General features: G+C 39.0%; 1 protein-coding gene across 5 annotated transcripts; it reads right to left on the reverse strand.

Annotated features, from left to right (window-relative positions):
- Positions 1 to 3,551: 3,551 nt before the first annotated feature.
- Positions 3,552 to 9,989, reverse strand: LOC111246723 (uncharacterized). Of its 5 annotated transcripts, none has more exons than XM_022796782.2 (6): positions 9,749 to 9,989; positions 6,914 to 7,173; positions 6,664 to 6,798; positions 5,874 to 6,295; positions 5,280 to 5,452; positions 3,552 to 4,777 (listed from the first exon to the last, which is right to left on the reverse strand). In XM_022796782.2, exons 1-6 carry the CDS (start codon positions 9,798 to 9,800, stop codon positions 4,323 to 4,325), a joined length of 1,497 nt encoding a protein of 498 aa, XP_022652517.1. In that variant the 5' UTR covers positions 9,801 to 9,989; the 3' UTR covers positions 3,552 to 4,322. The 5 variants fall into 5 exon arrangements, with proteins under 5 accessions (XP_022652517.1, XP_022652520.1, XP_022652523.1 ...); XM_022796785.2 differs by having other exon boundaries at positions 9,719 to 9,989; XM_022796788.2 differs by lacking the exon at positions 9,749 to 9,989 and adding an exon at positions 8,283 to 9,620.
- Positions 9,990 to 10,043: the final 54 nt, after the last annotated feature.

The raw sequence follows: 10,043 nt of genomic DNA on the forward strand, positions 1-10,043 counted from the left end.
GCGCTCTTTAAGGTGTAATGGTATCTAACTTTCTGCTTTCAACTTGTCGCTTGCGGAATGGTAAGTTTTCTTTAGGTTATTAGTTACTTCAATCCCAGCCGGTTCTTAAGAGGTTTTCGCTTGCCTGCATGTTTTCCTTGTTAATGTCTGTGGCCAGTAAGTCAGTTAGGGAGGCTCCGATTGGGCCGACAAGAGTTGTTATTTTAGGGTGAGTCCGCAAACCGAAATTCCCTTGACCCCATAAAACGCAATCGTTCGGGTTTACTCTTGTTGATCAATCCTAACGTTTGAGTATAGTTGGCTTTCCCTTTATTCCACATTGACAACATTCATCCATACATCCGTCGTAGCCTGCATGACAGGTTAGACCGCTGGGCTACGTGCCTTCATTAAAAAAAATTTTTTTCGCTCGAAGCTTTTTCGAAGTTTTGGGTTAAGTTTGTTTCCGGGGCCTGTCAGGATGACGGAGACAAGAAGGCCTGGAAACACGAAACTGTTTATTGGCAGGTGGACAAGAATATGTTTCCGTAGTTGTCAGAGAATCCTTGTCTCCTATAATAGGCACTGTTTCCGTTGCTTGTTGTGTTTCGTGTCTTACGTGTTCGGTCTATGCGAAGGTTGACATTAATTTGGACTCTACTTAAGATACATTGTTTCTATCTCTGAGTTGGCAAGTAGTTTGCCGACTTCACTTCAGTTATTTATCATGGCACGCAAAGCTTTGGCAAATAATGCTGCTCTAATGGTCGACAAATACATTCCAGTGAAAATCGAAACCGCTTCTGTAGCATTCAATGTGAAGTTCTTGTCGAGTACAAAACTGTACTCAAACTGTATAAGATATATGAAGACGTCTTCAGAGATCTCTTCAGAGAGTACAATTATTCTAGCACGGCGGCGGAAACTCCTTGGGAAGCGGACGTATGATAGATTAGACACTATTAAAATAGAGACATTAATTATGGAGTTGCTTCGTAGTACAGTGGAAATGATCGAAACCTCTAGCAACTCTAAAGTTTTCAGAAGATACTGTGCGGAAAATTAGCCAAGATTAAAATCAGAAATTTAGCAGGAAAGAGATTGCAAAATTAGTAGGTCTACTGAAGATGACAAACTAGTTCTTATTAGTGTTGAAACACTAATAATAATTTGTGCTCCTTTATTCCTCGTAGGGTAAGGTCGGTTTCTGGACAGTGTGTCGCTCGTAACAAGCTGAGACATCAGTATTTCCCTATTCGAAGATTACAAACTTTCGTTGCGAGCGTCTTTTGAAATTTTCATGACAATAATGTTCAAGTTACCATTGTTAGCAGATATATATTCCACTTCCAACCTACTATTACTTTTAAAAAAGCGCTTGTGTGTAAAGCCTTTTTGCAAAGGTAACTACCATAATAATTTGCGTGGTGTGCCAAACTTGAAGGTTGCATGATCGGGTGACTGTCAGATAAGTACCGATATCAACATATCAGATGCATTATTAAAAGGATATTTCAAGATGACATCGTTTGCCGTGAACGACACTTCTGAACGAGGTTTTACTCTTGGGCGCAAGTTGGTGCGTTGGAGACGACTAACACCCCGCCCGCTAACATGGTGACTTTGTTTACGTAGACAGTGGCCAATGCGCGCGACTCCACCTATGGCATGCCACCTTAAGTGGCAGTGCCGCCTATACTTATAAACAAATAGATCCTTTTTTTGGAAAGAGTCCTGCGGAAAGAAAAACCGATATAGGTACTGCAACAACCGTTTTAAAACGAGCTGCGAATCCTGTGCTACAATATTAAAAGCAGCATTTATGGTCGGTAGTAAACAAGAGCAAAAGCATTATTCTAGGCTCTTATTCTTAAGTAGGTGAATTCTACCACAAAGGCGCATGTTGACTTCGTCAAAAATTCAGTACTGCATTTTACACATTTTAAAAATGCTATCCCAAAGCATCAATGCATTGTAGCACACAGCGTAAATACAAGACAGCTACATGTTAGCAAATCGATGACGGAACAACTTAGAGCAAAATATTTGCCCGAAGTGATTTTGTTCTATCGGGAAGATTCAAAGGCCACTATATAATTATCACGCTTCTAAAAGTGAACGAGATTTCAGACGGCCTTCTATTGTGGTGAATCTCAACACTTCGCCGGATGGTAGATGAATGGGATCCGTTAGCATTCATGTAGGGCAAATGCTTACACAGTTAGCTTTAGTTAGGATCAGTATAAATCAAAGATTTTTCTGTGCTTTGCATTTGCTCAAACTAACTCCCGGTACAGTAGGCGCTATTATATACGCAAAATTGATTTAGTTTCAATTAGCTCAAAGCAGGAGCATCTATCAGCGACGTATGAGATTGCAAAATCGAAGGAAAAGCTGGGATAATATATGATAGTTCGCAAAATCGCACGTTGGCATATTTCAATAATTCAATAGTAGTAAAGTACTGTTATTAAATATTCTGCATATGACCGGCGTCGCCAATCGTTAGACGTCGTTTCTCACAACAGTGGTGGCTAAAATAGTTAATCATGATGCAAAAAATGTATAACTATATTGTGGTATAGTACATATTTTTGCATGGACAGAGCTTGGTGCTCATAGATTAATGCATCGTTTCCTGAACTTAATTTAGTTTTAACTAATATGTTTGTGCGTACCAAGTTGCCCTCAATTAATCGCGTCCATGAACAGGACAAAACCTTAAACAAGATAGATAATATTTTTTTTTGCTAGTGTCAGTACGTGTTTATGCAAATAATATGAGGCACGCAAGCTACCATTCTCACTTTCAGAATTTTTTAGGGTACATTTCTTACTTAGCGTACTGGGTTAGAAAAACCTCTTATGTCGCTAGGGTTTATACGATTACAAACAACTGAAGATAAAAAGAAAGATGCTAAATATTTTAGTGCATCTAGTAAGTCCAATTGGTTGCCTTTTTCCTCATTCGCTTCTTGTAATGAGCGTAGAGGTAAGCAACGAAACTAAATAGAATAGGGGGGGGAAGCGGTTTGAACTTTTGAACTGCACATTGCGAACTTCTGGGATCCACTTGGAGTCTCCTTTCATTAAGATTATAATATTTAAAAAGGATTGGTTCTAGAAGTTGTTTTTGCTATCACGTGCCCTCTATAGCACGATATGTGCTTTGAAACTGTCTTTGTACACGAGTTTGTCACTTATTTGTTTACTATTATCAGGAGACTGCGTCACTTTTTAGACAGCTCCGTTGGTCGACGTTCCTAACTGGTTGTCTAGAGATCGTTTCTTAACAACTAAAGCTTTCTCTCTAATAAGAAGCGCTCTACAATCATCCTATACCAGAGCCGATCATTTATTAACTGCAGATGATAATTGCTTTTGTGTGATCTTGTATTAGCGACGCTGGTATACTATTGTCTTAAAAGTTGCACTGCTCAACTGCACTATTGAACACGTTTTACGTCGTTGCAAGTACACCACACAAGTTCCTTCATCTTGCAAGTTAAGCGACACGGAACAATAGCACGATTGGACCTACAGCACTTTACAATATAGATACACAGACGAGATATATCTTAATCTCAAAAAATTTATTCAACACGTGACTTACACAAATTAAAATTTTTAGCTTCACCAAAAACAAATAGCTATAGATAAGTTCAAGCTCAGCGGTACAGTTTCAATGAGATTCACGTCTTTCTCTGGCATGAAGCTGAAAACTTTCAGAGCCCATACAACCGCGAGCGGTTTAGTTCGTATGCAATAGTAAAGCGTAACCACGTTTGTCCTAACTACACATGGTTACGCTTTGCGTTGATATAAGTCGCTCCGATACTTCACACTACAGCCATATTTCTGGATAATTATCTTTATACAACAAATTTTTAATACAAAACTACAAAGATTTATTCATATAAATTATGTACATCTTATCACCGAAGATAGTCACTGCATCGGTTTTTGTAGCATTTAAACATGTGTATCAAACATACAGACATTTTACTTCGGTCAAAGTAAGAAGTGTTACAACAACATGCTTTATTTGTTTAGATAAATATAATACTGTTGACACGCGTTTATACTGTTTTTCTCATATACTCATTTCCAATAAGCAAATAGCCGTAATATATTCAACAAGTAAGGCGCATCGATCCTATAACAATGAAATACAATTTTTAATGAGGCCAACATTTTATTGTAAAACACAGTTTCATTTAACTAAAGCTATAAACATTTAATTTGTCGAGACCATCGATTTCACGAAACCTACTCAGGGTTGCGCAATCATAGATTATGGATTGTGTCATTGAATTTTCCTTTTCTATCTCCCATTCAGAGCATTACCCATGCGCGATCGTCGTGACAACAACACTCTCTCTTTGAAATCCCCACAAATGTGTGTCATTTGTTTCTGTAGATGACCCTCGGTCTCTCGATGCCACATTGGTAACACGTTCTGTTGATTCCGTAGTTTGTCCCAACGAAATCGACGGCAAAGGTGGATTATTTGCAACCCTGGTGGCAACCGAGGTCTGCGATACCGATGATGGCGCGGAATTCATCTGAGAAGTATCCGAAGAACGTTGCGTCGAAACTGAAGCAAGCCTGATATGATTGCTTGAATTAGTTGTGTCAGTGCTGCCTGCACCTGCCGAGGAGGAAGCCGTACAGTTTCCAGTAGTACTGTTTTGGCATCCGTTTGTCCTTTTTCGCTCGGCTTCCTCCTGTGCGGCACTTTGTCGCCATGCGCGCGTTTCCTCGAGGCCGGGAAGCGTCTCATCATCTTCATCATAATCTGAAAAAACAGTTCATTGAAGAAAATAGAAATCAGCGCGATTTAAACTTCTGCAACGTTCGCCGTTACTGGCAACCTAACTTAAAAATATATTACATAACATATCCAGCCTACCAGAGTATTTCAACTATTTAAAGCCATCATCTGGGATCGGAAACTCAGTGCTTGAATCTAGTTAACTGTCTAGTATGGGCAATAGATGTAAATTTGTATTCATCTTTTTTTGTGTTCAGCACATCACTTATTTTTGCAGTAACTGAACTTCATTAACGCCGACGCATACACTAAAGGACACTTATAAGCAAGACCATTTGGAACACATTGCGGATATGAAGCGTGATAACACTTAAGCTATCGAACTTGTGGGATGCGATTGAGAGGTAACAATGGGTTTAAAGAGTTTTACAAAACTACTAGAATTATGGATATTTTGTAGAGTACATGTCTAGGCTACTTCTTATAGGGGGGTGATTCAATCGAACTAGTTTTTTCCTCCGCTTACCCTTGAGGCAGTCGAAAAGATCCTGCAAAGCGGCTCGTATCTTATCAACAGACTTTTGCTTTTTTTTTGTGGCGGCTAACTCATAGATCGCTAGTAGACGGTCTTCGACAGATGAGATATCCACCGGCTCCGAACCTGCAACACCTCCCTCCTTTAAACGTCCTACCCTTGATCTAAAACAATTATACACCGCGGCCAGTTTATTAAAGTGAGAAAAATTGTTCAACTTTGTTTTCGTATAAATAATTTGTGTTTGGTTTCTTAAATTTGAACTCTAAATTACTCGTTAAATTACCGGAAATAATTGGCTCCTTGATACCACAGCTAACGACAGATGTTCACTTGGCTGAAATGTTTTTCAAAGCCAACGAATTTTGCCAACTAAAAACAATTTGCCTCAGCTTCGAATAATCCTGCTGTATGCAAAGCTAGAGACGAAAAGCATATGTACAGGAGCTATGCTTTGCAAAGTAGATGTACCGCTGAAAATAAGAAAGTACGTACGCCCGCCAGCTGTTTTTTTCTCAAAAACTATTTTTAATTGATCATGTCGTTGGAACATAGCATTCGGTACTGTGTCCATGCATTCATTACCTTCGGCACATAGCTTCGACAAAGTGTCGACTAGTCATCGAGTGTGCGTAGTGTGTGAGGCATCCTGTCACCGATATCCGGCCCGTCCGAAGGTCCTCCCTCACAGTTAAATGAGCTGTACAATGCACGTAGCTCCTGGGTTTATCACACAACAGCTGACGGATTGCGCTAGCCGGGTTGCCCTTATTTAAGTTAGCTATGTCCGTGACGCTCACGCCACTGTTCTTCCGCTTTGCGGGCGGCTCGTCCTGAAAACAATCAGTTTCCTCGGATTTCGGCGCCATTGGTGTCAAACGGCCGTTTTTGACGTTTGCGCTATTTCTGCATGCCCAACTTCGCTGGCAGTAATAATAGTGCTGCCGTTCTGTCGGCAAGTTTTTCGACCTTTTCGCGATAAAACACACACATTCACATTGCTCAACCTGCAGACAAAGGAGGTATAACATAAACGTCAGTACATGGTGTCTCTCCGTACGTAATCGCTATACTGCTTTAAGGTGAAAATTACGGAACGCATGTAACATCCACCAAATCGTGTATTCAACATAAACGCACATTAAGTACAATTTCCAAATGTATTTAATAAACAATGTACAGCCGTTTATTCAACTCTTAATTTGAAATATGTAAAGGAAATCAAGCTAAATTTACTTGCAAATTATATGGAATCGTAAAATAATTACTAAATTAGATCTTGAAATGCAGAGCACTACGTCGTATAAAAAAGAAAATAAGTGTATTAAATGCAGCTAAAAAACCATGTGTCGATTGAAAAACCGTTTCAACCAACCTGTTCTTTCCAACGAGCGAATGCTTTCATATTGGGGAACTCCGAATCAACTTTTTTCAATTGCAAACCGTGATCCTTCGTTAGGTGAGACCGCAATTCTGAGATAGTTTGCATTGTCTTTGAACAAGACGGCTCCTGCAAAAGTCATAAGTACGTACACCGAAATGTCAAGTTTCATTATTATTACTAAGGCCACGTTTAAAAATCTCAAATGTTATACATGAGTAAATATGGCTCAAATTTCACTTGCCTGACATGGTACAGATTGAGTGGAATTGTCGGAGACACCATGGATGGTCCTTCGATGCACGTTAAGCGCCGCTTGGCTGCGATACACGCGGGTAGGACAGTGTGGGCAGGGAAATGAGGCCGTTGAATCTTTAAATGATGGGTTCCCGCCGCAAATACCCGTGGGCGTATTCGACTGTGGAAGCAACCGCGTCCGAGACGCCATGTGAGTCACACCAACGCCGGCAGCGTTAACTTGAGGTACTGCTACAATTTCACTGCCTAAAGTGAACACATATAAAAAGAAAATTAAACTTCACGTAGTTCTAATGGTTATCATCCTAACGAACAGGGAGACCAAGCGTTGACGGTGTCAGTCATTTAAGAGGGAAGCACACATATATGGGTAATGCTACAGAATTAATGAAAATCTGTTACTTATAGTTGCACGTTTCCAAAAAATCGGTATAACATTTTAATTACATTATGTTAAAATAAATTACAATATACTATTTTGGCGCGATTCATCCATTTTTTTTGGAGGTACGCCAACACATTATGACATACTTATCGCCGTGGCTAAAATTCTCCAAGTTCTGATATTCAGGATCAAATAATTTCAATTTTTCACACCTAGCTACTCCATCGCGCTGACTGAGCGTACATGGTCGAATATTTTAATGTCACACATCTTCGAGTAGTTTGGAAGGCCAGTTTTTGCCAGAATTTTGCACGTGCAAAATTATTCCTGTTCGAAACCCGTACTGAGTCCTGCATTTTGCAATCATAAATCCAGATGGTTTCATTGTTTGGTAAAAAAATACATATAGAAAAGATTTGTAGTCATTAATTTTATTTTCGCTCTCTCTTTTTCGTTTGCAACGGATGAATGAATCTCTATTTACCCTATTTTAGCGCAGGCGGCTCGCTGTCGAGAACAATTAGTAAAAATATTTTTTTTAACTAAGGTCGGTCTAATCATCAGCATGTTACCACAGCTGCCTTGTGATAAAAAATGTCTTCCTTCTACGACGAAATTACTAACGAATAAAACTTTCATTTGTTGTAACGTAACAGTGTTGATTCATAGTCGTAGTAGGGTGACGTGCCAACAACGATTATATTTTACGATTCGTGATATCCGTGTTATCATTGCTAATTACTACGATTATTGTTGTTTCGAACCTTAGCCGATACAGAAACAAATAGACGTCTCGTTTTCTTCTGATTTACCAAAACAATTTATACATTTTGCCTCGTTTGCTTGCAGTATCTTTGTCTTTCTTTAATCGTATCCACAAGATCGACTCTACCACTCTAGTAATTTTTGTCAAAAGCAATACAGAAACATCGAACTAGATGTTGTCTAATCAAGTTTGGTAAGTACGTACGTCACATAAATAAAAGCTGATTTGTCCTTGTTTCACTTTTTTCTTGGGCGAGACACTCGGCAGGCTTTGATACAGGACGTATTAGCTAGTGTAAACAACATATGTATTGAAGCTGTAAATATATAACTTCTTTATACGATTCGATCTTGTAATGGCCACTGAACTGTCAGCTTAGAAGATGGTCGATTCTAGCAACTATAGTACTAAAATGACTTTACAGCAGAAATAGAACGGGTAGTTAAACTTCGTCATTAAAAAGAATCCTCGCAATGAGACATACAAGCAAAAAAATTGAATTAACTTTTGAATGGAACCCTCTTCCATATATCTCTTGTGTTTGATCACTTTATAATTTATAAACTAACGTAACACGCAAGCCCAGTTCCGCTCATTACGGTATATTCAGGTGCACAAAACGCACTTATATTTTGTGTAGGCACATACTACCTAATCAGAGTAAATCAAGAAAATACTTATCAAACTTTGTTCACTATCAGACTAGTTACATAGCTTCATGTAGCATAAACGGCTATCTGAAGTTCTTTGAGAGATGATTTTCATGTCCGTAAAAAACGCTTGTTTCAGTTATTCCAGGAAACCTTAATGCTAAACCTAAAGCGGCCATTCCGTCGATCTTTCTCTATAGAAAACGAGTGTATATATGTATATATATATACATGATTGTTGACAAATAGGCTTGCCTGACTGGAAAACGTATATACGTCAAACTAATGTCTGCGACAAGCTGTAGTAGACACTACAGAGATGTTGATGCGCCTTGTAAGCTCACGCAGTCTTCTTCTAGACAAAGATATTCGTGCGCTTTGTACGCACGCTAAAGTACAAACAATATATGGCAATTGAGCAGTTCATGTCAAAGCATGCACAACATGCCAGAGAGAGAGACATGCATGTCAGTCCCGGTATTTCGCTATTACTAATGCAGAAGCTCTTTATAAACACTTTCGGGAGGTCAGTCTTATTAAAGAAGCACAAGTATTCTGGTGTACAAAAACTGCGAAAAAGTTGCCTTTTTATATTGTAGTATCCGTCCCTTAATGATATTTAAAGAGGATACGTGGTGTTCATAAAGTTATGGTAAATACAAGACTGACTGAAGTTCATCAATATAGCAATGTGATCACTCGGTTAATCAAGCTTGAATATGAGTAGTCCGGGTGATCAGTGCGACTGAGCACTAGATAAATCAGTGCATAGAAGAACATCCCAGTTTTGTTTATAAAGAAAGGTTTTAGACGATTAATATGTACTCTTTAAATTTTCGTAAAAAAGCGCGATAAGGACAAATAGCAAAATTGTTTTGAGTAGCACATAAGTGAGACACTAATTATAGTGAAGTAAAAAAAAAAAATAGATTTAAAGATCAACGAAATGCTAGATTTGAAAGCAACGCAGATTATCACTACAACACATACTCAAAGCGGATCGAAGCAAGGGTGATTAACCTTTAGAAGAAGTGTCGGTGAGTTCATGGGCGACGCCATCTTGAGCGATCATTGTGCAACCACCGAGCTACGATTCGCCTGGTATGTCATAACCCTTTGCTGTGCGAAATACTTGCATTATGCATCCATTTTAAAAAACAAATCGTCGCTAGTAATTCATGACACGCCACATGAGATTCATAAGGATATCTAGTGTTTTGCAGTTTTACGTTAACAAGACGTTCGTATTTTCGCCCAGTTCCGTTTGTGATCCCTGGTGTATGAGAGAAAGATGTTATTCGTTGGTCAACAAAAG

Source organism: Varroa destructor, unplaced genomic scaffold (assembly GCF_002443255.2).
Source record: "Varroa destructor unplaced genomic scaffold, Vdes_3.0 BEIS01000003.1, whole genome shotgun sequence".
Lineage (NCBI taxonomy): Eukaryota > Metazoa > Arthropoda > Arachnida > Mesostigmata > Varroidae > Varroa > Varroa destructor.